The sequence below is a fragment of the Coregonus lavaretus genome (assembly GCF_964263955.1).
Source record: "Coregonus lavaretus genome assembly, chromosome: 16".
NCBI lineage: Eukaryota > Metazoa > Chordata > Actinopteri > Salmoniformes > Salmonidae > Coregonus > Coregonus lavaretus.
In genome coordinates, this window is record NC_140003.1 from 26,695,499 (window position 1) to 26,723,444 (window position 27,946).

The 27,946-nt window shown below is 43.2% G+C and overlaps 2 protein-coding genes across 2 annotated transcripts in view; one reads left to right on the plus strand and one right to left on the minus strand.

Moving 5' to 3' along the window:
* Positions 1-5,200: 5,200 nt before the first annotated feature.
* Positions 5,201-5,853, minus strand: LOC311143772 (mitochondrial import receptor subunit TOM22 homolog; the record flags this gene model as incomplete). The annotated part of the gene is made up of 2 exons (XM_084179658.1): positions 5,201-5,224; positions 5,455-5,853. The coding sequence occupies 2 exons, from the start codon at positions 5,851-5,853 to the stop codon at positions 5,201-5,203; spliced, it is 423 nt and encodes a 140-aa protein (XP_084035784.1).
* Positions 5,854-20,827: 14,974 nt separating this feature from the next.
* ikzf2 (IKAROS family zinc finger 2) overlaps positions 20,828-27,946 on the plus strand; it is a 30,215-nt gene continuing 23,096 nt past the window's right edge. The window contains exons 1-2 of the mRNA XM_084179532.1: positions 20,828-21,288; positions 23,920-23,966. Coding sequence (XP_084035658.1) covers positions 23,933-23,966 — 34 coding nt within the window. The 5' untranslated portion in view covers positions 20,828-21,288; positions 23,920-23,932. The remainder of the gene's footprint in view (positions 21,289-23,919; positions 23,967-27,946) is intronic.

Here is a 27,946-nt window from a genome sequence, read left to right on the forward strand (position 1 = left end):
TTACAACCTGGAATTGGGGGGTTTGTATCATTTGATTTACACAACATGCCTAACACTTTAAAGATGCAAAATATGTTTTATTGTGAAACAAACAAGAAATAACACCAAAAAAACTGAAAACTTGAGCGTGCATAACTATTCACCCCCCCAAAGTCAATACTTTGTAGAGCCACCTTCTGCAGCAATTACAGCTGCAAGTCTCTTGGGGTATGTCTCTATAAGTTTGGCACATCTAGCCACTGGGATTTTTGCCCATTCTTGAAGGCAAAATTACTCCAGCTCCTTCAAGTTGGATGGGTTCCGCTGGTGTACAGCAATCTTTAAGTCATACCACAGATTCTCAATTGGATTGAGGTCTGGGCTTTGACTAGGCCATTCCAAGACATTTAAATGTTTCCCCTTAAACCACTCAAGTGTTGCTTTAGCAGTATGCTTAGGGTCATTGTCCTGCTGAAAGGTGAACCTCCGTCCCAGTCTCAAATCTCTGGAAGACTGAAACAGGTTTCCCTCAAGAATTTCCCTGTATTTAATTCCATCCATCATTCCTTCAATTCTGACCAGTTTCCCAGTCCCTGCCGATGAAAAACATCCCCACAGCATGATGCTGCCACCACCATGCTTCACTGTGAGGATGGTGTTCTTGGGGTGATGAGAGGTGTTGGGTTTGCGCCAGACATAGTGTTTTCCTTGATGGCCAAAATGCTCAATTTTAGTCTCATCCGAGCATAGTACCTTCTTCCATATGTTTGGGGAGTCTCCCACGTGCATTTTGGCGAACACCAAACGTGTTTGATAATTTTTTTCTTTAAGCAATGGCTTTTTTCTGGCCACTCTTCCGTAAAGCCCAGCTCTGTGGAGTGTACGGCTTAAGGTGGTCCTATGGACAGATACTCCAATCTCCGCTGTGGAGCTTTGCAGCTCCTTCAGGGTTATCTTTGGTCTCTTTGTTGCCTCTCTGCTTGGCATGTTGACACACTGGTGGTTTGTTGTGGCCGAGTATTGGTGCTAAACCGTGTTGTTGAAGTCCGGCATGCTAGTTGGCTGTGGCGTCATATGACTAGGTGCCCTGGACGATTTTCACGGAAGTATACTGTACCAAGTTAGCTAGCTGAATAAACTAAGTTAGTCTATTCCTAGAAAACATTGAACCGCTGTTGTTTACAACAATTATAGTTTCTGAGGTGGAAGTTGGGAGAGTTATATTTGGGTGTTTCAGTGAAACATAAGTGAGGGAGGCCCTGCTCTCTCCTTTCCCAGATGTTTAGTTTGTTTCATTCCGATCTCCTTTGCATTATTGTAGCCATTTTCTGTAGCCTGTCAACTATGCCTCTGTCTATCCCTGTTCTCTTCTCTCCGCACAGGCTATACAAACACCTCACAACGCGTGGCTGCTGCCTCTCTAACCTGGTGGTCCCTGCATGCACCACCCACGTGGAGTTCCAGGTCTCAGGCAGCCTCTGGAACTGCTGTTTTGCTGCCAACAAGGCAGAGTTAATCTCAGCCTATGCTACCCTCCAGTCCCTCGACTTCTTGGCGCTGACGGAAACATGGATTAACACTGAAAACACTGCTACTCCTACTGCTCTCTCCTCGTCTGACCATGTGATCTCGCATACCCCGAGAGCATCTGGTCAGCGGGGTGGTGGCACATTCTCTCTTTTGGACATTCTCTCTTTTTGTGGACATTCTCTCTTTTTCCCCTGACCCATCTGTCTATCTCCTCATTTGAATTCCATGCTGTCACAGTCACTAGCCCATTCAAGCTTAACATCCTTGTCATTTATCGCCCTCCAGGTTCCCTTGGAGAGTTCATCAATGAGCTTGACGCCTTGATAAGTTCCTTTCCTGAGGATGGCTCACCCCTCACAGTTCTGGGTGACATCAACCTCCCTACGTCTACCTTTGACTAATTTCTCTCTGCCTCCTTCCTTCCACTCCTCTCCTCTTTTGACCTCACCCTCTCACCGTCCCCCCCTACTCACAAGGCAGGCAATACGCTTGACCTCATCTTTACTAGATGCTGTTCTTCTACTAATCTCACTGCAACTCCCCTCCATGTCTCCGACCAGTACTTTGTATCCTTTTCTCTCTCGCTCTCCTCCAACACTACTCACTCTGCCCCTACTCAGATGGTAATGTGCCGTCGCAACCTTCGCTCTCTCTCTCCCGCTACTCTCTCCTCTTCCATCCTATCATCTCTTCCCTCTGCTCAATCCTTCTCCCTCCAATCTCCTGATTCTGCCTCCTCAACCCTCCTCTCCTCCATTTCTGCATCCTTTGACTCTCTATGTCCCCTATCCTGCCGGCCGGCTCGGTCCTCCCCTCCTGCTCCATGGCTTGATGACTCATTGCGAGCTCACAGAACAGGGCTCCGGGCAGCCGAGCGGAAATGGAGGAAAACTAGACTCCCTGCGGACCTGGCATCTTTTCACTCCCTCCTCTCTACATTTTATTCATCTGTTTCTGCTGCTAAAGCCACTTTCTACCACTCTAAATTCCAAGCATCTGCCTCTAACCCTAGGAAGCTCTTTGCCACCTTCTCATCCCTGCTGAATCCTCCTCCCCCTCCCCCCTCCCCCCTCCTCCCTCTCTGTGGATGACTTCGTCAACCATTTTGAAAAGAAGGTTGACGACATCCGATCCTAGTTTGTTAAGTCAAATGACACTGCTGGTCCTGCTCACACTGCCCTACCCTATGCTTTCTCCCCTCTCTCTCCAGATAAAATCTTGCGACTTGTGATGGCCGGCCGCCCAACAACATGCCCGCTTGACCCTATCCCCTCCTCTCTTCTCCAGACCATCTCCGGTGACCTTCTCCCTTACCTCACCTCGCTCATCAACTCATCCTTGACCGCTGGCTATGTTCCTTCCGTCTTCAAGAGAGCAAGAGTTGACCCCCTTCTCAAAAAACCAACACTCGATCCCTCTGATGTCAACAACTACAGACCAGTATCCCTTCTTTCTTTTCTCTCCAAAACTCTTGAGCGTGCAGTCTTTAGCCAACTCTCTTGCTATCTCTCTCAGAATGACCTTCTTGATCCAAACCAGTCAGGTTTCAAGACTGGTCATTCAACTGAGACTGCTCTTCTCTGTGTCACGGAGGCTCTCCGCACTGCTATAGCTAACTCTCTCTCCTCTGCTCTTGTCCTTCTAGACCTGTCTGCTGCCTTTGATACTGTGAACCATCAGATCCTCCTCTCCACCCTCTCCGAGCTGGGCATCTCCGGCGCGGCTCACTCTTGGATTGCGTCCTACCTGACCGGTCGCTCCTACCAAGTGGCGTGGCGAGAATCTGTCTCTGCACCACGTGCTCTCACCACTGGTGTCCCCCAGGGCTCAGTTCTAGGCCCTCTCCTATTTTCGCTATACACCAAGTCACTTGGCTCTTTCATATCCTCACATGGCCTCTCCTATCATTGCTACGCAGATGACACACAACTAATCTTCTCCTTTCCCCCTTCTGATAACCAGGTGGCGAATCGCATCTCTGCATGTCTGGCAGACATATCAGTGTGGATGACGGATCACCACCTCAAGCTGAACCTCGGCAAGACGGAGCTGCTCTTCCTCCCGGGGAAGGACTGCCCGTTCCATGATCTTGCCATCACGGTTGACAACTCTGTTTAGTCCTCCTCCCAGAGTGCGAAGAGCCTTGGCGTGACCCTGGACAACACCCTGTCGTTCTTTGCTAACATCAAGGCGGTGACCCGATCCTGTAGGTTCATGCTCTACAACATTCGGAGAGTACGATCCTGCCTTACACAGGAAGCGGCACAGGTTCTAATCCAGGCACTTGTCATCTCCCGTCTGGATTACTGCAACTCGCTGTTGGCTGGGCTCCCTGCCTGTGCCATTAAACCCCTACAACTCATCCAGAATGGTGCAGCCCGTCTGGTGTTCAACCTTCCCAAGTTCTCTCACGTCACCCCGCTCCTCCGCACACTCCACTGGCTTCCAGTTGAAGCTCGCATCTGCTACAAGACCATGGTGCTTGCCTACGGAGCTGTGAGGGGAACGGCACCTCCGTACCTTCAGGCTCTGATCAGTCCCTACACCCAAACGAGGGCATTGCGTTCATCCACCTCTGGCCTGCTGGCCCCCCTACCTCTGCGGAAGCACAGTTCCCGCTCAGCCCAGTCAAAACTGTTCGCTGCTCTGGCACCCCAATGGTGGAACAAGCTCCCTCACCACCTTCTGGAGACACTTGAAACCCCACCTCTTTAAGGAATACCTGGGATAGGATAAAGTAATCCTTCCACCCCACCCCCCAAAAAAAATACATATTGTAAAGTGGTTATCCCACTGGCTATAAGGTGAATGCACCAATTTGTAAGTCGCTCTGGATAAGAGCGTCTGCTAAATGAGGTAAATATAAATGTAAATTAATGCCATCCTTGCCTGGTCTGTGAGTTTTGGTGGGCGGCCCTCTCTTGGCAGGTTTGTTGTGGTGCCATATTCTTTCCATTTTTTTTATAATGGATTCATTGGTGCTCCGTGTGATGTTAAAAAGTTTCAGATATTTTTTTATAACGCAACCCTGATATGTACTTATATTTATATTATATTTATATTTTAGTCATTTAGCAGACGCTCTTATCGAGAGCGACTTACAGTTAGTGAGTGCATACATTTTTCATACATACTCTGATCACCAAAGCTTTTCAATTGTCTATCCCACTGCAAAGTTGTTCAATCTGTATTCTAACACTCACAACAAAGAACACTTTAACACCCTATCTATGGCTTTGTCTTTGGAGTCTTGTGGCCTGCTGGTCTTTGTTGCCTCAACCAAGAAGTCACCAAGTCAATGGACAATGACCTTACCTGGCTTCTCTAGTGTAAGCCAGTTCTTGAGGGAGAGGTAACAATGAAAACCAGCAGACACTATAGATCTCAATGACCAGCTGTGATTGTGAATATGACGGATCTATGATGTAAGTAATGTCTACCATGATTTTCCCACACACGAGTGGAATGAACACGTTCCCAAACCAAACACAGGTTACAACGGTTTCAAGGCCATATGTAGCTACACACCCACATTAAAACATTTTTCTTCAGACCACACACTCTTGGTAACCAGTTATAACCACAATAATAATCTCATTTCTTCAGTTATCCACCTGATCCAAACCCCCTTGAACACATACATATTTATATCGCTATGTATAAAAAAAGAAATGAAGTAAAAACACAGTGCTCAGAAGACAGTGTGCAGAAGTCTCTGCAGGATGTTGAGTAAGAGAGACAGCGAAAGGGATATTCATTATTGCAACACCCAGGAAGTGACATCATCCTCCTCTAATCTCCTTAAAATGGCCAATCCTGGATGTTGGAATGATCACATATGCTGACCAGATGTAGCTTTGTATTCTCTTCTCCCTCTTCTTTGTCTCTCTCTCCTTCCAAGCCTCCACTCTCCCTCGTTGGTTGAAGCGCTAAGGCTGTCGTCACATCGGTCACTGGAACGGGAGGCATCAACCTTGGCATCCCACCTGACATCCCTGCGTTGGGGCCCAACAGGATCTGTCTCTGCTGCTCTAGCTGCTGCTGCTCCAGCTGTAGTCTCTCAGTCTCAAACACCACCGGAAGGACCAGGATCATGAACGAGGTAGTGCCCACCCACAGGGCAACGCGGGAGTAACTGTACAGCTTCTTGGCCACAGTGACTGAGCCCGATGCGGTCACCTCAGCTGCAGAGCGCAGTGTAGCAAGGAACATCTCAGTCAAACCCCACAGCCTCTCCATAAGGTTCTCATCCAGCTCTTCATCTTCATCTTCATCGATCTCGCCTTCTGGGGGCCGGGTTTCGACTGGGCCCCCAGCCAGTGATAGCTCTACGATTCCAGCCATGGAAAACAGTTCTCGCGCCGCTTACCAGCTAATTAGCTAATTTAAAATGTACATCAATCGGTGGAAGGGCAAATCAGTATTTTAATATTTTATCGTGGAATTATTACAATACTGAGGTGGTATACTCCTCAATGCCATTGGATGAATCCCGGAACAGATTCCAGTCTCTGCAAGCAAAACAGTCCTGTAGCCTAGCATCCGCGTCATCTGACCACTTACGTATTGAGCAAGTCACTGGTACTACCTGCTTTAGTTTTGCTTGTAAACAGGAATCAGGAGGATAGAATTATAGTCAAAGTAGATTAAGGATAGGTTTCTATGAATCTTCAGATACTAACATGAGAACCTTTGTCAGACAGCACTATCCTGCCCCAGGGTTGGGGAGTAACTGATTACTTGTAATCAGATTATATAACAAAAACTGTAATTACCTGCATTACCTGCAAAAAATATTGTAATCAGATTATGGATACTTTTGAAAAACTAGATGATTACTTGGATTACTCTTAAATTTAGAAAGGATGTTTGAGAGAAAAATATATACACTACCGCTCAAACATTTGGGGTCACTTAGAAATGTCCTTGTTTTCAAAAGAAAAGCAATTTTCTTTGTCCATTAAAATAACATCAAATTGATCAGAAATACAATGTAGACATTGTTAATGTTGTAAATGGAATTTATGGAATATCTACATAGGCTTACAGAGGCCCATTATCAGCAACCATCAGTCCTGTGTTCCAATGGCACGTTGTGTTTGCTAATACAAGTTTATCATTTTAAAAGACTAATTTATCATTAGAAAACCCTTTTGCAATTATGTTAGCACAGCTGAAAACTGTTGTGCTGATTAAAGAAGCAATAAAACTGGCCTTCTTGAGACTAGTTGAGTATCTGGAGCATCAGCAATTGTGGGTTCGATCACAGGCTCAAAAACAAATAACTTTCTTCTGAAACTCGTCAGTCTATTCTTGTTCTGAGAAATGAAGGCTATTCCATGCGAGAAATTGCCAAGAAACTGAAGATCTCGTACAACGCTGTGTACCACTCCCTTCACAGAACAGCGCAAACTGGCTCTAACCAGAATAGAAAGAGGATTGGGAGGCCGCGGTGCACAACTGAGCAAGAGGACAAATACATTAGAGTGTCTAGTTCGAGAAACAGATGCCTCACAGGTCCTCAACTGGCGGCTTCATTAAATAGTACCCGCAAAACACCAGTCTCAACGTCAACAGTGAAGGGCGACTCCGGAATACTGACCTTCTAGGCAGAGTTGCAAAGAAAAAGCCATATCTCAGACTGCCAAATAAAAAAAAAAGATTAAGATGGGCAAAAGAACACAGACACTGGACAGAGGAAGATTGGAAAAAAGTGTTATGGACTAATCGAAGTTTGAGGTGTTCGGATCACAAAGAAGAACATTTGTGAGACGCAGACCAAATGAAAAGATGCTGGAGGAGTGCTTGATGCCATCTGTCAAGCATAGTGGAGGCAATGTGATGGTCTGTGGGTGCTTTGCTGGTGGTAAATTGGGAGATTTGTACAGGGTAAAAGGGATCTTGAAGATGGAAGGCTATCACTCCATTTTGCAACGCCATGCCATACCCTGTGGACGGCGCTTGATTGGAGCCAATTTCCTCCTACAACAGGACAATGACCCAAAGCACAGCTCCAAACTATGCAAGAACTATTTAGGGAAGAAGCAGTCCGCTGGTATTCTGTCTATAATGGAGTGGCCAGCACAGTCACCGGATCTCTGTAGCTCAGCTGGTAGAGCACGGCGCTTGTAACGCCAAGGTAGTGGGTTCGATCCCCGGGACCACCCATACACAAAAATGTATGCACGCATGACTGTAAGTTGCTTTGGATAAAAGTGTCTGCTAAATATTATTATTATTATCTCAACCCTTTTGAGCTGTTGTGGGAGCAGCTTGACCGTATGGTACGTAAGAAGTGCCCATCAAGCCAATCCAACTTGTGGGAGGTGCTTCAGGAAGCATGGGGTGAAATCTCTTCAGATTTCCTCAACAAATTGACAACTAGAATGCCAAAGGTCTGCACGGCTGTAATTGCTGCAAATGGAGGATTATTTGACGAAAGCAAAGTTTGAAGGACACAATTATTATTTCAATTCAAAATAATTATTTCTAACCTTGTCAATGACTACATTTCCCATGCATTTTGCTATATTTCATATTCAAACTCATTTCATGTATGTTTTCATGGAAAACAAGGTCATTTCTAAGTGCCCCCAAACTTTTGAACGGTAGTGTACATTATGACACCTTTCTGTTTTCTCAATGACATTTAATTCAGCATAAAAAAGGCACAAATTTACATTTGTTGTTTGAGTATGCCCACCATTTAGAGACCACTATGATGACACAACAAATACGTTTGATGGATCCTTTTTGTCTTCTTCTAATGCCTCTTAAGGGGAAAGTATTCCAAAAGTAAGTGAAAATAATCTGATTACGTTAGTGAGTTTGGGTAATCCAAAAGTTACGTTACTGATGAGAATTTGGGATAGGTAACTAGTAACTGTAATCAATTACATTTAGAAAGTAACCTACCCCAACCCTTTTCTGCCCAGACATTGGGTAAGAAACAATCATATACGGACTGGTGAAAGAGACTTACTGTATGGTTTGATCTGAGGTGTTGTCTCACAGGGGATGTACGGTGCAGAGTGTGTCAGGAGGACTCGAATGAGACGAGAGAACAACTACAACAAAGATACCAGTGTCAGGATGGCATGTTGTCTAGAAATGAACGTTTCTACAAAATGAATTTACAGCCAGCTTTCAAAGCATGTTGAAACGGTTTTCATGACAAGAAGAGTCCCGCTGGGCACAGACATTAATTCAACGTCTATTCCATGCTGGTTCAACGTAATTAAGTTGAAATGACGTAGAAACAACGTTGAGTCACCCAGTGTGTGCCCAGTGGGGAAGAGCATGTTCCATTTGACAAACTCATGTTAGGTTTACATGGCATGCTGCTCGCCCTCGATAGCTGGCTGGGTGTGAAATACGATGCAATCCCCTCCGCTGTCTGTGTAAGATATGCAGCCGCGGCGTGAAGACTTACACCTGGGCCTACTCCTATAACTCTCAGACCCCCCGCCCCCCTCTCTCTCTCAATTTCCCCCTCTCTCTCTCTTCCTCTCTCTCTCTACTCTACACCCACATCTCTGCACTGATGAGCTCGCAGTAAGACCAGGGTTTTCTTATCACAATACATGAAGAGCAAGTCTCTCCAACCTCAGTGGAGCTGATGATATTCATCCTTCACATCCAAGTCTGTGCCTGAGTCCCAAATGGCACCCTATTCCCTTTATAGTGGGCCTTATGGGCTATGGATAAAAGTAGTGCACTATATAGAGAATAGGGTACCATTTGGGACAGACACTGTCTCTACAGATCTGTCACAAAATATGATACTGAGGGTGCTGAGAAAATATATTTATTTCATGGATGAATGGGTGTTATGGTCATAATTTTTCAGTGCATCATACAATACCTTTAAACCTTTTCACATTTAAACTGTGATGAACTGTGATATAGATCACCAGCTAAAAGGGTCAATGACTATACTTTCTCTTTCCAGCTGGGATGTATCCAGACAAAGCCTTAGGAAGAGCACTGGTGCCCTCTACCATCGCCTGATTATCCTATTGTTATTTTGAGAATATAATACCTAATGTAGATATTTCTTCATGTAATGCTTACTGGATGTGTAATCGCCACACTGTGTGCCACTGGATATTGAGAAATAATTAATTAACAATAAGTGGTACATTCATGACTGCATATCAACAGCATGATCAAACAGATGTGCTCCCCCAGTACACACTTACTGTTTTGAACAGTGGATGGCAGCATTGAGGTATATTGCTACAAGTCATAACTCACTGAACTATCTCTTTACATTGCTAATTACCTGCTATAGATCAACATTTCCTGTTTAAAAGTGCAAAGCTGTTATGAGGCTGTATTGAGAGTAGTTTCACACCTTTGCTGTCCTTTTATCCATTGCAGGAGCATGCAGAATATCAAGCCACAACATCATCTGTGACCTTAACGTGGGTGTGAAAGGCACTCGCTCTACCCTGAGGTTATGCCTTCTCACTTTTCTCTCTTCTGAAAGAGAGCATATACAGTTAATGACAACCGTTCGTGTGGCAAATTATTTGAGTTTGATGATGTGGAGGAAAGTGAAAAAAAGGAGTTAGAGGACAAGGCTCTAAATACGAGGAAGAGAGATGGCCTTGTGGTTTGGGGCCCGGCTGTTTTTCTAATTAGTGGTTTTGTGACACAATTCTCTATGTTTTTGTTTTTATATGGTTTTCAGGGACAGTAGTTCCTATACAAGTGATAATTCAACGTGGTTTAAACTTTTACTGTGAGTGAAGTCATATCCTCCCAGACTGTACAGAATATACTCTTAGAAAAAAAGGTGCTATCTAGAACCAATAACGGTTCTCGTCTGTCCCCATAGGATAACCATTTCAAGAACCCTTCTTGGTTCCAGCTAGAACCCCTTTAGGGTTCCATGTAAAACCCTTTGCACACAGGGTTCTACATGGAACCCAAAAGAGTTATACCTTGAACCAAAAAAGGGTTATCCTATGGGGACAGCCGAAGACCCTTTTGGAACCCTTTTTTCTAAGAGTGTAGATGCTGTGTGCAGTAGGTAACTATCCTTTCAACCATTGAGAGTTATTCAAGCATAGTTCACCAAACCACCTCTGTTACACAAACATACCATTGTCTTGGAGAACCCACACTAAGATGTCTTCAAAGTGTGAAAAAGGGAAAATTTAATTTCAAAATTCTTATGAGATGTGAGTGTGTGTGTGTGTGAGAGAGAGAGAGAGAGAGAGAGAGAGAGAGAGAGAGAGAGAGAGACAGAGAGAGAGAGAGAGAGAGAGAGAGAGAGAGACAGAGAGAGAGAGAGCAATAGAGAAAGGTGTGGTTGGGGGCTTGCAACGGTTTTCCCTCCACTTCAAACGCCAACTTGCAGTGGAAACTTCCCTTACGCTCACTCTCAGGGTGGGTGTCTACTGTCAGACTCCTTTAAATCCAGGAGCTGCTATGTAAAAGCTTAACTTTGAGGTAAACACTTTCCAAGAGGGCAAATGTTATCATGCAGGAATTTTTTTTACTCAAACTGAAAATTTTTGAATTCTTCTATTTAAATCAAAATCAAATCAAATTTGATTTGCCAATAGCGCCGAATACAACAAGTGTAGACTGTACAGTGAAATGCTTCCTTACAAGCCCTTAACCAACAATGCAGATTTAAGAAAAATAAGTGTTAAGTAAAAAATAGATAAGTAAAAAATATAAATAAAAATAAAGAATAATTAAAGAGTAGCAGTAAAATAAAATAACAGTAGGGAGGCTATATACAGGGATATATGCTTCTCTCATCTGAATAATTTTGAGTTCTAATTTTGATAATTTGTTTACACATTTTATTTATGTTTCTGACAGTGTAATGTCCTAGGTACTGTCCAACTCCATTTTTCTCAAATAATACTCCAATTCATCTTATACTGAATAAAAATGTTCAGGACAAAATATACCACACTTATTCTGCATTACAAACTATATATACTATTGATAAATGAGTAATTGATTACTTTTAATTCATGTAATGCATTATAATAATCCCTATAATTTATAAATTATGAATGTATATGTATTGGGGGATTCATTCCTAGCCCTAACCATAACCCTAACCTTAACCCTTATCTTAACCCTAACCTTAACCCTTTCCCTAAGCCTTATTCTAAACCTAACCCTAACAGTAACCTCAGCAAGCATTTGCTTATCAACAGTTAGTTTGTTGATAGTATGATCATCTGTAGAGCATCTACAGATGGACTATCCAGACTATCCAAATAAAGTGTGACTAATTTCTTTATATCAAAAGTTCTGTATAATATAAATTAAATGTTGAAAATGTATTATATTTGGTTATGTATCCTTGCTGTGACAAAAGTGTGTCATGTTGGCTAAAGGTGCTTCACATTATCTTGTTTTTATTACCAGTAAGTAAGGTATCATATCACATCAGCAGTCTTTTTGTTATTCAAATCCAAAGAGTGAAACATCTAACCATTTGTTGGAAGTGACTAACGTGACCAGAAGTTCTCATGTGTGACATATGAACAACGCATCACATGAAAACATAGAATGTCAAAACTCTCTCACGTTTATTTTTTAGTTTCTTTTCATTCTGAGTGTGCAGCAACTTTTATAACAGGCATTGACAAACAGTAGCTAGGTCATTTCAGACAAGTCTGGTCTTTACCACAGGAGGGAGCAGAAGAGGCGAATAATGAATCTACAGGACAGAACAGAGCTTATTGCTTATTCCACGTCTTACAAGAAAACATTATAATAAATAAACAATAATATATACAATACCGGTCAAAAGTTCTAGAAAAGGGTTTTTCTTTATTTTTACACATTTTCTACATTGTAAAATAGTAGTGAAGACATTACAACTATGAAATAACACATATAGAATCATGTAGTAACCAAAAAAGTGTTAAACAAATCAAAATATATTTTATATTTGAGATAATTCAAATAGCCACCCTTTGCCTTGATGACAGCTTTGCACACTCTTGGCATTCTCTCAACCAGCTTCACCTGGAATGCTTTTCCAGCAGCCTTGAAGGACTTTCCACATATGCCGAGCACTTGTTGGCTGCTTTTCCTTCACTCTGCGGTCCGACTCATCCCAAAACATCTAAATTTGGTTGAGGTCGGGGGATTGTGGAGGCCAGGTCATCTGATGCAGCACTCCATCCCTCTCCTTCTTGGTAAAATAGCCCTTACACAGCCTGGAGGTGTGTTGGGTCATTGTCCTGTTGAAAAACAAATGATAGTCCCACTAAGCCCAAACCAGATGGGATGGCATATCGCTGCAAAATGCTGTGGTAGCCATGCTGGTTAAGTGTGCCTTGAATTCTAAATAAATCACAGACAGTCTCACCAGAAAAGCACCCCCACACCATAACACCTCCTCCTCCATGCTTCATGGTGGAAAATACACATGTAGAGATCATCTGTTCACCCACAGCGCGTCTCACAAAGACATAGCGGTTGGAACCAAAAATCTCAAATTTGGACTCCAGACCAAAGGACAAATTTCCACCAGTCTAATGTCCATTGGTTGTGTTTTTTTTGGCCCAATCAAGTTTATTCTTATTATTGGTGTCCTTTAGTAGTGGTTTCTTTGCAGAAATTCGACCATGAAGGCCTGATTCACACAGTCTCCTCTGAACAGTTGATGTTGAGATGTGTCTGTTACTTCAACTCTGTGATGCATTAATTTGGGCTGCAATTTCTGAGGCTGGTAACTCTATTGAACTTATCCTCTGCAGCAGAGGCAACTCTGGGTCTTCCATTCCTGTGGCGGTCCTCATGGGAGCCAGTTTCATCATAGCGCTTGATGGTTTTTGCAACCGCACTTAAATAAACTTTCAAAGTTCTTGAAATGTTCCGTATTGACAGACCTTTATGGCTTAAAGTAATGATTGACTGTCGTTTATCTTTTCTTGTTTGAGCTGTTCTTGCCATAATATGGACTTGGTCTTTTACCAAAAGGGCTATCTTATGTATAGAGAAGATGGCGCCGGAGGGGATGGCTGCCGTTTTATGGACTCTTAACCAAACGTGCTATTTTGAGTGTTTTTTCTCATTGTTTGCGACTTATTTTGTACATAATGTTGCTGCTACCGTCTCTTATGACCGAAAAGAGCTTCTGGACATCGGAACAGAGATTAATTAAAGGCCCTCAAAATTGTCAAAGACTCCAGTCACCCTAGTCATAGACTGTTCTCTCTGCTACCGCACGGCAAGCGGTACCGGAGTGCCAAGTCTAGGTCCAAAAGACTTCTCAACAGCTTCTACCCCCAAGCCATAAGACTCCTGAACAGCTAATCATGGCTACCCGGACTATTTGCACTGCCCCCCCACCCCATCCTTTTTACGCTGCTGCTACTCTGTTAAGTATTTATGCATAGTCACTTTAACTCTACCCACATGTACATATTACCTCAACTACCTCAACTAGCCGGTGCCCCCGCACATTGACTATGCAACGGTACCCCCCTGTATATATAGCCTCCCTACTGTCACTTTATTCTATTGTATATATAGCCTCCCTACTGTCACTTTATTTTTTACTTCTGCTCTTTTTTTCTCAACACTTTTTTGTTGTTGTTTTATTCTTACTTTTTTGTTTAAAATAAATGCACTGTTGGTTAAGGGCTGTAAGTAAGCATTTCACTGTAATGTCTGCACCTGTTGTATTCGGCGCATGTGACCAATAAAATTTGATTTGATTTGATTTGATTTAATCACCTTGAACTGGACAAATAATTTTTATTTAATGAGTCGGACGAGAGGGATTTGCTCCAGACAACCTACAGGGCCCTCATCCCCGTCATTCGCAGTAGAAAGAAAAGGAGATATTGCGGAAGGAGATCGGGGTGCTTGGTAAGGAGCCGGCGACGAGTGGCTAATCTGCCTTTGCCATCGATACTACTGGCCAACTTACAATCGCTTGATAATAAAGTGGACGAACTACAGGCACGAATATCCTACCAACGAGACATGAAAAACTGTAATATCTTATGTTTCACCAAGTCGTGGCTAAACAAAGACATGAATAACATACAGCTGGTGGGTTATACACTGTATCGGCAGAATAGAACAGCAGCCTCTGGTAAGACAAGGGGTGGCGGTCTATGTATATTTGTAAACAACAGCTGGTGCACGATATCTAAGGAAGTCTCAAGGTTTTGCTCGCCTAAGGTAGAGTATCTCACGATAAGCTGTAGACCACACTATCTACCAAGAGAGTTTTAATCTATATTCTTCGTAGCTGTCTATTGACCACCACAAACTGATGCTGGCATGTTAAATGTGCAACCAGAGGGAAGAACACTCTAGACCAACTTTACTCCACACAATGAGACATGTAAAAAAGCTCTTCCTCGCCCTCCATTTGGCAAATCTGACCATAATTATAATCTCCTGAATCCTGCTTACAAGCGAAAACTAAAGCAGGAAGCACCAGTGACTCGGTCAATAAAAAAGTGGTCAGATGAAGCAGATGCTAAGCTACAGGACTGTTTTGCTAGCACAGACTGGAATATGTTGGCATGATGGCATTGAGGAATACACCACATCAGTCACTGGCTTCATCAATAAGTGCATTGATGACGTCGTCCCCACAGTGACTGTACGTACATACCCCAACCAGAAGCCATGGATTACAGGAAACATCCGCACTGAGCTAAAGGGTAGAGCCGCCGCATTCAAGGAGCTTATAAGAAATCCCGCGGTGCCCTCCGACGAACCATCAAACAGGCAAAGTGTCAATACACGACTAAGATTGAATCGTACTATACCGGCTCCGACGCTCGTCGGATGTGATAGGGCTTGCAAACTATTACAGACTACGAAGGGAAGCAAAGCCGCGAGCTGCCCAGTGACACGAGCCAACCAGACGAGCTAAATTACTTCTATGCTCGCTTCGAGGCAAGTAATACTGAAAAATGCATGAGAGCATCAGCTGTTCCGGATGACTGTGTGATCACGCTCTCTGTAGCTGATGTGAGTAAGACCTTTAAACAGGTCAACATTCACAAGGCCGCAGGGCCAGATGGATTACAAGGACGTTTACTCCGAGCATTAGCTGACCAACTCGCAAGCGTCTTCACTGACATTTTCAACCTCTCCCTGTCTGAGTCTGTAATACCAACATGTTTCAATCAGACCACCATTGTCCCTGTGCCCAAGAACACTAAGATAACCTGCCTAAATGACTACCGACCCGTAGCACTCACGTCTGCAGCCATGACGTGCTTTGACAGGCTGGTCATGGCTCACATCAACACGATTATCCTAGAAACCCTAGACCCACTCCAATTTGCATACCGCCCCAACAGATTCACAGATGATGCAATTTCTATTGCGCTCCACACTGCCCTTTCACACCTGGACAAAAGGAAGAACTATGTGAGAATGCTATTCATTGACTACAGCTCATCGTTCAACATCATAGTGCCCTCAAAGCTCATCACTAAGCTAAGGACCCTGGGACTAAACACCTCCCTCTGCAACTGGATCCTGGACATCCTGACGGGCCGCCCCCAGGTGGTAAGGGTAGGTAACAACACATCCGCCACGCTGATCCTCAACACGTGGGCCCCTCAGGGGTGCGTGCTCAGTCACCTCCTGTACTCTCTGTTCACTCATGACTGCATGGCCAGGCACGACTCCAACACCATCATTAAGTTTGCCCATGACACAACAGTGGTAGGCCTGATCACCAACAACAACGAAACAGCGTATAGGGAGGAGGTCAGAGACCTGGCTGTGTGCCAGGACAACAACCTCTCCCTCAACGTGATCAAGACAAAGGAGACGATTGTGGACTACAGGAAAAAGAAGAGGACCGAGCACGCACCCATTCTCATCGACGGGGCTGTAGTGGAGCAGGTTGTGAGCTTCAGGTTCTTTGGTGTCCACATCACCAATAAACTAAAATGGTCCAAGCACACCAAGACAGTCATAATAATAATATTATAATATGCCATTTAGCAGACGCTTTTATCCAAAGCGACTTACAGTCATGTGCGCATCATTTTTTTTAGGTATGGGTGGTCCCGGGGATCGAACCCACTACAATGGCATTACAAGCGCCATGCTCTACCAATTGAGCTACAGAGGACCACATGAAGAGGGCACGACAAAACCTATTCCCCCTAAGGAGACTGAAAAGATTTGGCATAGGTCCTCATATTCTCAAAAAGTTCTACAGCTGCACCTTCGAGAGCATCCTGACCGGTTGCATCACTGCCTGGTATAGCCTAGTACATCACTGGGGCCAAGCTTCCTGCCATCCAGGAACTCTATGCCAGGCGGTGTCAGAGGAAGGCCCTAAAAATGTTCTCTCTGCTACCGCATGGCAAGTGGTACCGGAGCGCCAAATCTAGATCCAAGAGGCTTCTAAACAGCTTTTACCCACAAGCCATAAGACTCCTGAACATCTAATCAAATGCCTACCCAGACTATTTGAATCCCCCCCCCCCTTTTAAGCTGCTGCTACTCTCTGTTTATTATCTATGCATAGTCACTTTAATAACTCTACCTACATGTAAATATTACCTCAATTACCTCGACTAACCAGTGCCCCAGCACATTGACTCGGTACCGGTACCCCCTGTATATAGCCTTGCTTTTGTTATTTTTACTGCTGCTCTTTATTTATTTGTTAAATTAATTTTGTATTATTTTATATTGCATATGTTTGTGATTTTTTGGGGTATTCTTTCTTAAAACTGCATTTCACTGTAACACCTGTTGTATTCGGCGCATGTGTCAAATAACATTTTATTTTATTTTATTTATACCCCCCCATCTTGTCACAACGCAACTGATTGGGTATAACACGTTAAGAAGAAAATAAATTCCACAAGTTAACTTTTAAGAAGGCACACCTGTTAATTGAAGTGCATTCTAGGTGACTACCTCATGAAGCTGGTTGAGAGAATGCCAAGAGTGTGCAAAGCTGTCATTAAGGCAAAGGGTGGGTATTTGAAGAATCTCAAATATCAAATATATTTTGATTTGTTTAACTCTTTTTTGGTTACTACATGATTCCATGTGTGTTATTTAATAGTTTTGATGTAAAAAAAAAAAAAGTTTAAAAAAAGAAAAGAAAAGAAAGAAAAAGAAACAAAAAGAGAAAAAAAAGAAAAACCCTTGAATGAGTAGGTGTTCTAAAACTTTTGACGGGTAGTGTCTTCGGAAAGTATTCAGACCCCTTGACCTTTTCCACATTTTGTTACATTACAGCCTTATTCTACAATTGATTAAAATCCTCAGCAATCTGCACACATTACTCCAAAATGATGAAGCGAAAACAGGTTTTTGCAAATGTATTACAAATAAAAAACAGAAATACCTTATTTACATAAGTATTCAGACCCTTTGCTATGAGACTCAAACTTGAGCTCAGGTTCATCCTGTTTCCATTGATCATCCTTGAGTTGTTTCTCAACTTGATTGGAGTCCACCTGTCGTAAATTCAATTGATTGGACATGATTTGGAAAGGCTCACACCTGTCTATATAAGGTCCCACAGTTGACAATGCATGTCAGAGCACAAACCAAGCCATGAGGTCGAAGGAATTGTCCGTAGAGCTCAGAGACAGGATTGTGTCGAGGCACAGATCTGGGGAAGGGTACCAAAAAAATTCTGCAGCACTGAAGGTCCCCAATAATACAGTGGCCTCCATCATTCTTAAATGGAAGATGTTTGGAACCAACAAGACTCTTCCTAGAGCTGGCCGCCCGGCCAAACTGAGCAATCGGGGGAGAAGGGCCTTGGTCAGGGAGGTGGCCAAGAACCTGATGGTCACTCTGACAGAGCTCTAGAGTTCCTCTGTGGAGATGGGAGAACCTTCCAGAAGGACAACCATCTCTGCAGCACTCCACCAATCAGGCCTTTATGGTAGAGTGGCCAGATGGAAGCCATTCCTCAGTATAAGGCACAGGACAGCCCACTTGGAGTTTGTCAAAAGGCACCTAAAGACTCTCAGACCATGAGAAACAAGATTCTCTGGTCTGATGAAACCAAGATTGAACTCCTTGGCCTGAATGCCAAGCGTCACGTCTGGAGGAAACCTGGCACCATCCCTATGGTGAAGCATGGTGATGGCAGCATCATGCTGTGGGGATATTTTTCTGCGGCAGGGACTGGGAGACTACTCAGGATCGAGGCAAAGATGCAGGATCGGAGCAAAGTACAGAGAGATCCTTCATGAAAACCTGTTCCAGAGCACTCAGGACCTCAGACTGGGGCGAAGGTTCACCTTTCAACAGGACAAAGACCCTAAGCACACAGCCAAGGCAACGCAGGATATATCCATGAGTGGCCCAGGCAGAGCCTGGACTTGAACCCAATCTAACATCTCTGGTGAGACCTGAAAATAGCTGTGCAGCAGCGCTCCCCATCAAACTTGACATGTTTTAAGAAGATCTGCAGAGAAGAATGGGAGAAACTACCCAAATACAGGTGTGCCAAGCTTGTAGCGTCCTACCCAAGAATAATCTATGCTGTTATCGCTGCCAAATGTGCTTCAACAAAGTACTGAGTAAAGGGTCTGAATACTGTAATGTATTTTTGCTTGTGTCCATGTTTTTTATTATTTAGACCTCTTTGTAAATAGCCTAAATGCAGGCAAATGTGGTGTCAAAAAGAACTGGAATCCCCCCTATTATAATAATAATAATAATAATAATAATAATAATAATAATAATAATAATAATAATAATGGTGATAATAATGATCTGTTATTAATATATGTTAATGTATTATCAAAATATTTATTTTAAGTCATAGCCTACTTTATTGCGCATCGTCTTGGTTGATATGCACTTTTTAATAACAGTTTAGTAGGCTAATACAATTAATATTATTATGAGAATTGTATCTACTGTAATTATTAAGTAGCAGTATCACTTTATTATTCTCCTATTCTTATTCTTATTCTTCTTATTATTATTATCCTTTTGCATCCTATTCAATCATTGTTTTCACCATTTACTCACAACCAAAATGTGTTAGTGTTATCTTAGAAAAATGTAATGTCAATATGTTAAATGAAAAAGCAACAGGCTGTGAAGTACTGTAATCGATTGCCGAACACACAGGCAGCCAGAGAGCGAGAGAGATCAGTTTCTCTGTGTTAGACCAAGTTCCCATAGTAGACACTCAGCGACTCGTCTGCTCTGCTTTCTAATATGGAGGAAGTATCGGCGGATTAACTGTTGCTGCCTGCGGAACTACTGTAATATATTACAGTGTGATCCAAGAAAGACATTGTGATGGGATTATTCAATATCCTGCGTTTATAAGGTAAATAAGGAAAGAAAACAAATACACCACAGTGATGATTATATATTTAGCCTACAAGGATGACAGTTACTCTGCTATGATGACATATAAAATATGCCCCTGGATAAACGCTCAACATCCGACAATTGATTCATCCAGACAATGCAATGCCTGCTGCTGTCTCCACTGCATCCAGCAAGTCAAGTGCTTCTCACCTATGAAAGCCAGACGGCTCGCGACTCAACAGTGATCCGATTCCTGTTGATGAGTAACTGTCTCCCGAGTGGCTGTCTCCCGAGTGGCTGTCTCCCGAGAGTAACTGTATCCCGAGTGGCGCAGTGGTCTAAGGCACTGCATCGCAGTGCTAGCTGTGCCACTAGAGATCCTGGTTCGAATTCAGGCTCTGTCGTAGCCGACCGGGAGACCCATGGGGCGGAATTGGCCCAGCGTCGTCCAGGGTAGGGGAGGGAATGGCCGGCAGGGATGTAGCTCAGTTGATAAAGCATGGCGTTTGCAACGCCAGGGTTGTGGGTTCGATTCCCACAGGGGGTATGAAAAAATAATAATGTATGCACTAACTAACTGTAAGTCGCTCTGGATACGAGCGTCTGCTAAATGACGTAAATGGAAATGATGCAGGAGTGGGGGGTTCTGCAAAGTCTCTATGACACTATTCGAAAAGTTTTTTCCCCAAACAGCAGTGCCAAGAGAGACACTTTATTATCTTATGTAACCTAAATGAATTAGACTGAATGGGCACCATAGTTGAGGAGACGTTCTGTATCTACTGAAATGTATTTGTAGCTGCACCTGTGAATACTTTGACAGGTTAGTATGAGACAGCATGCTATCTGGCATATCTCTCAGGCACTGCCTACTGACTCACTCTCTCACTCACTCACTCCGACTTCATCCAATACCTTTTGAATATCATACGGATGCTTTTTCTGATTCCTTAGCCTCCCTCGGCTGAAAATAGGCTGTTCCCTACTCCTATTCTTTGGCTAATTCCATAGGAACCGGTGTATCCAGTTCTATCCCCCTAGTTCTTTATTTCATTTAGTCTAAAAACAAGTTGAGTCTTCGACCTCGCTGCTTTAGTAAACACAACATCCAGTAATACACAGTCTATAAATGTTGACGTGCCCATATAGAATACTGTAGGAGACATGGAAGGCGCGTGCGGGGGTCACGTTTGAGGTGGAAAAGTTGACGGGCTAGTTCAGCACAGAGGAAGGAACTACCAAAGCTACTTCTTGAGGAGTGCGCTGCTCTGTTCCTATACTTGATTCAGGTTGTATGCAGGACAGGACAGTGTTATACTCAACTCAAGTTTTTTTGGGGGGCATCCCACTTTTTTTGGAGGAGAGTAGCCCCTAAATTATTGTTTGTTATTGTCTATCAAAAACATATTAGGCTACTGAGGATTTTCATTTGAATTTTAGGAGGTGCAGCTTCACTGACGAAGATCACTGATTATCACTTGAACAGGGGAGACACAAAAGGTAATGTCCGGTCAAATATTTTGTCAATTTATCAAGTTACAGGCATCCTACACATTAGAATGACCTCAAAATAATTCGGCTACCAGCCTTACACGACAACGTTATGCAACTTTGTAATACATTTATAATAACTTTGCATCATTGTTTTATCTGGACGCAATAGATAAACTTCAAAGATCCTCATTCTGCTTACTGTTTCAGAGCGATTGATCGATAAATTGACAGTGCAACCCATTCGATTGCTCAGGTCATACAATAACAGGTGACGGCCGATTGTGTCAATCAAATGCCTTGATTCAGATCATCTAAATGAAAAAAAAATCAACCCATATATTTTTTCTTAAGCTGAAGGGAGATCTTGGGCTGTCAATTAGCCTACACACGTGCACGGCGGAGCGTCTGTAGAGACAGGTTTCCACCATGGAGGCGCAGATAGTTGGTGCAAATACTTCTTATGGGCTTTCTGTCTATTGCTGATGAAGCACTTCTAATTTCAATTGTCAAAAATATAAAGGTAAATTTTATTGATTGAATTAATCAAATAACTTAGGTTGCTTATCACTTTAACTTTAGAGTCTAAAACAACTGTTTTGTTTATTTATTTATTTGAATAGCCTAGTCTACCCATATAGGACTGACTGTACATTCGAGAGAAAATACTCTTAACCCTCCCGTTGTCCTAGGGTCAAAAAGAAAGTATCACTGCCTCCTCACAAATGATCCCAAAAATATAAAAATTAAATAAAATTGGTTCAACACAGTGGCGGGTCATTTTGACCCTAGGACAACGGGAGGGTTAAAAATATAAACATATCATGGCTCTTAGTCTTATGTATGAATCGTTTTCATTGCAGGCTAATAGGTATCCCAATTATTGAAGAGTCAATTCTTAAGGAAAATCTATGCCATTTTTTATTGACTGATTATGAATATGTATGTGTGATTATTATTATATTGTATGTAGAAAGAAGTGGTAATCATTTACAAGACAGTTGCCAAAATGTTGACATCTGTATGCTAGTTCCTAAAAGAAAATGTTTTGCTAGGTCAGTCCCCGAGATTGGGTTTATATGCTTAAAAAAAAAAACTGAACTATGAGGGCTTAGCCCTCTTGTGGGTCATGCTATTAAGGACATACTCCTCTTGTGGGTCATACTATAAGGACATACTCCTCTTGTGGGTCATACTATAAGGACATACTCCTCTTGTGGGTCATACTATAAGGACATACTCCTCTTGTGGGTCATACTATAAGGACATACTCCTCTTGTGGGTCATACTATAAGGACATACTCCTCTTGTGGGTCATACTATAAGGACATACTCCTCTTGTGGGTCATACTATAAGGACATACTCCTCTTGTGGGTCATACTATAAGGACATACTCCTCTTGTGGGTCATACTATAAGGACATACTCCTCTTGTGGGTCATACTATAAGGACATACTCCTCTTGTGGGTCATACTATAAGGACATACTCCTCTTGTGGGTCATACTATAAGGACATACTCCTCTTGTGGGTCATACTATAAGGACATACTCCTCTTGTGGGTCATACTATAAGGACATACTCCTCTTGTGGGTCATGCTATGAGGACATACTCCTCTTGTGGGTCATGCTATGAGGACATACTCCTCTTGTGGGTCATACTATAAGGACATACTCCTCTTGTGGGTCATGCTATGAGGATGTACACCTCTTATTATCTTGTGCATCAAACATCAATACTACACAATTACATCTGAACCACCAACAGATAATACATGTCTACTACATTTCCGTTGAGACAGATAGCAGACATTAGGTTGGCTAGTGGTGGTTTGTTTGCACCTCACTACTGTTCTCTCAGACATATTTATTTTTAGCTTAAGGCCTTTTTCAGGGGACCTGAAACTACTAGAACTGCAATGTCTGTTCTCACTCTATGTACATTTATAGCACATAGTATAGTTTTAGCTGGATATATGTGTTACTTCTCTAATAGTGCAACTTTCAATGAACCACTTCATTCTATTCAAAGGCTATATTTTACATGCCACCAGCCCTTTAGCAGCTTTTTGGGAAGTTGAACCATAGAGTTTTATGTTGCAGTGATGCTAGACAAAAGCCTGGTGGTGTGAACCTTTCGGCTTCAGTTGTATTTGAACACTGTATCATTTTTGTACGTCCTGTAATTGTATCAGTCATAATGAGTTTAATGTATTTTCACTCAACCTTTATTGTAATATATTTGTGAAATATCTCAAATTAATCATTGCCTTTTTCATAAATCAACATATCCTCTAATTTGGCTATTTTAGCATTCATAAATATTTATAATAATTCATAATGGCTTATTCATTAAATGTATTATGAAGTGTTGTCTAAACATGCAATGATCACGTAAAAAAAAAATCACTCCAACCAAACAGTACAATCTGTCTAATTTCATTAGGATTTAGAAGAGGTTAGGAAGAGAGTACCCTCTGGGCACAGACGTCAAATCTACATCCATTCTACGTTGGTTCAATGTAATTTCATTGAAATTACGTGGAAACAAAGTTCATTCAACCAGTGTGTGCCCAGTGGGTAAGCATCGTGGTACAGCTCAAGTGCTCTTCTAATTTATTGTTTCTTTTGATACCTAAAGCTCTCCACCGACTATGGAAACAGAGGCAACTGATGGATACTCTGCAAGTAAGTCAACTCTTCAATTTCTCTCTAACCTGAAGCCTCCTGACCTATTCTAATTCTTTAAACTGTTGAAAAGTTGTGTTAGCGACATCCTTTTTCACATTGCAGATGCTGGATGTGTCTCTCAATTGTCATTTTATGGTTTTATACAAGCTGGTCTTTCTAATCTAGTCTGTAGGGTATCCGTCCGTATCCATAAATATGGTAGGTTTGTAATTGTTCTGGTTCCCTGATGAGAGGCCTAGGCCTACAGGGATACTGGGCAGGTGGACCAGGTGTAGGAGCAGGGGTGAACAGTCTTGTAGGAGAAGGAGGCATCCCCTCTCCCACCCTCCTCCTCCTTCACAAGCTACATGCGTTCTGATCCTGTAAAACGATCCTGCCAACTTGGGTCCCCTAGAGATGTCTTATCAGTAGGGTGGTGCTGTACCAGGTACACAGTGGTACTTCCGTCCTCTTTACATTATCCTTCACAGATTCCCTCTGATAGAGCACACTGACAATCTGTGGAGTTTGACAACTCCTTCTTGTGTTTGTTGGAAATAGTTTTGGGACGAGTTGTAAAAAACATGAATGTTATAGTGTGAAGGAAAAAAGTAGGATGAAGTAGGATATAGCGCCCTCTGCTTTCATTCACATCGCTGATACACATATATTTTGGTTCATGTTTGAAGCATACCGCCATATCTCCTCTAAAATGTTAATAGGCAAGTTGGTGAATGAGATCTCTCACAGTCTGGAGGGATGGTCCGGAGGTTGAGAGTTTGACAGGAAAAACCAGATCCTTGCTCCAGCCTATGCTGCCTGTGTGTTTCCAACAAGCCACAACAGAGTTACTCTGCCGTCCAGGGGGAGAAATCCTGCACAGTTCCAAGCCTTGATCATTCTAACTTTATGTCATTCCTGTTTCTGTGGCTCATTATAGTCCTCCCACTCAGAAATGATGGTATTTTTATAACCAGCCAACAACATGTTGCTGATAATTTAACACAACTCATTTTCAATCTCACTTCATAAGACATCCTACAGTAACTAACATGTCTGATAAGATAAATCATATACACGGTAGCCTATATCATGATTTCTTGTTCTCTCTTTGTCATTTTCATACATTTTAGTTTCCTTTTGGCCACGCCAACACATGGAACAATCCATATCTGATGCATTACACACTTTGTCTTCTTCCAGTGAAGCCTCCACTGTCTATACAAGTCATCTGGGCCATGGTGTGGTGGTAAATACAGTATTGAGTCAGCTAACAAGTGGTGTGAATCAAAGCTCTGATTCTTACTTAGCAGACTGTGTGTGTGTGTGTGTGTGTGTGTGTGTGTGTGTGTGTGTGTGTGTGTGTGTGTGTTGTTGGCTCCAGTCGCTGAGGTCACTGATGTGGGCATACACTGTCTCCTCAACCTGGTTCCAGCATGCATCACTTAGGGGCCAGCGAGCTGCAATTTTAACTATTGTATGAGTAATGGCAGCTGATAAATAAGTGAGTGTGTATGAGTGCACACATATAACTGTATCAAAACATTACATTTACATTTGAGTCATTTAGCAGACGCTCTTATCCAGAGAGATTTACAGTTAGTGCATTCATCTTAAGATAGCTAGGTGGGAAAACCACATATCACAGGTATAGTAAGTCAATTTTTCATCAATAAAGGAGCTGTCAGCAAAGTCAGAGCTAGTAAGGGGAAAAGAGTCAAGTGCGAGTGTTAGTTCACAAAAGGCTTTATTTATTATTATTATTTATTTATTTATTTTTGGTGGGGGGAGGGGTGGGGAAGGGGTGTGAGGGGGGAGTGCTGTGGGATTATTTAAGATACTCTTTGAAGAGGTAGCGTTTCAGATGTTTTTGGAAGAGGGGCAGGGTATCTGCTGTCCTTGTGGTCCCAAGACAGAGAAGAGCTTGGACTGGGCTGAGTGGGAGCTGCTCTCCCATAGGGGTGGGAGGGCCAAGAGACCAGAGGTGTCAGAACGGAGTACTCGGGTTGGGGTGTAGGGTTTGAGCAGAGCCTGAAGGTAGGGAGTGGCCGTTCCTCTTGCTGCTCCGTAGGCAAGAACCATGGTCTTGTAGTGGATGCGAGCTTCAACTGGAAGCCAGTGGAGTGTGCGGAGGAGCGGGGTGACATGGGAGAATTTGGGAAGGTTGAACACCAGGTGGACTGCAGTGTCGTGGATAAGTTGCGGGGGTTTGATGGCACAAGAGTGGAGTCCAGCCAACAGTGAGTTGCACTAGTCCAGACGGGAAATTAGTGTGGTAGGGTAGGGGCGTACTCTACGGATGTTGTAGAGCATGAACCTGCAGAAGCGAGTCACTGCTTTGATGTTTGCAGAGAATGACAGGGTGTTGTCCAGGGTCATGGCAAGGTTCTTTGCACTCTGGGATGGAGATGTCTTGGAGCGGGCAGGCCTTCCCCGGAAGGAAGAGCAGCTCCGTCTTGTCGAGGTTGAGCTTGAGGTGGTGGGCCAACATCCAAGCTGAGATATCTGCCAGGCACACAGAAATGCTTATCGCCACCTGGGTGTCAAAAGGGGGGAAGGAGAAAAGTAGTTGAGTGTCATCCGCATTGCAATGATAGGAGAGACCATTTGATGATATGACAGAGCCGAGTGACTTGGTTTATAGAGAGAAGAGTGGAGGGCCTAGAACCGAGCCCTGGGGGACACCAGTAGTGAGAGTAGTGAGTAGTGAGAGACACAGATCCTCTCCACGTCACCTGGTAGGAGTAGACTGCCATGTTGGATGCAATCCAAGAGTGTGCAGAGCCTGAGACTTCCAGCCCTGAGAGGGTGGAGAGGAGGATCTGATGGTTCACAGTGTCGAATGCAGTGGATAGATCTAGGAGGATGAGAACAGAGCAGTCTTGGTTGAGTGACCTGTCTTGAAGACTGACTAGTTAGGGTCAAGAAGATTGTTCTGAGAGAGCGTTTTTGACGTCGGAGGTGTCGAGTGTTGGTTTCTTGAGGAGGGGTGCGACAGTGGTCAAGGATGAGTTGATGAGGGAAGTGAGGAATTGGAGAAGGTTTACAGAGATTTCTGGAGAAGGGAGGAGGGGATGGGGTCGAGCGGGCAGGTTGTTGGGCGGCCAGACCTCACTAGTCGCAGGATTTCATTTTACATTTACATTTTAGTCATTTAGCAGACGCTCTTATCCAGAGCGACTTACATGAGCAATTAGGGTTAAGTGCCTTGCTCAAGGGCACATCGACAGATTTTTCACCTAGTCGGCTTGGGGATTAGAACCAGCAACCTTTCGGTTACTGGCACAACGCTCTTAACCACTAAGCTACCTGCCGCCCCTGGAGAGAGAGGGGAGAAAGAGGTAAAAACATAGGGTAGCTCTGTGTGAGTGGGACCAGTGGACTCAATAGGCTGAGTGAATGAAGAGCGGATATCATCAACCTTCTTTTTAAAGTGGATGACAAAGTCGTCCGCAGAAAGGGAGGATTAAGGAGGGAGGAGAAGGTGGAAAATAGTTTCCTAGGGTTAGCAAGCATGTATACTGTATATATGAATAACAACCACAGTTCGTCTTTTAAACCAGTTTCAGCTAAATACCATTAAGGGTTTCAGTAATAATTACAAGTACATATAAACATACGAACATCAACATTCAGGTGCTATTAGTACACACCACCTTTGAGACACACTGAGCCTTTACCTAACCTGAGAGGCCCTACAGAACTGCTAGGCAGACATCAAGGCGTCAACACTTAGCACAGTAATGGAAAATCCTTCATGACAAATCTGGGCCACCCCTATCTCTACAACAGACACCACTGCCAATGGATAGCTACCCGTCAGTCACCTGAGATTTCATCCAACCCCAGCGTGGCGTGCAACCGGAGACCAGACCCAGGGATTGTGTCATCATAGTCATGGACCACAACTCCCAGTGTGCCTCATTCAGCAGCAGCCAATCCTAACATTGTAACACTAGTCTACCACATAAAAGACAAGCATTTTGTTTTAGCTTCCA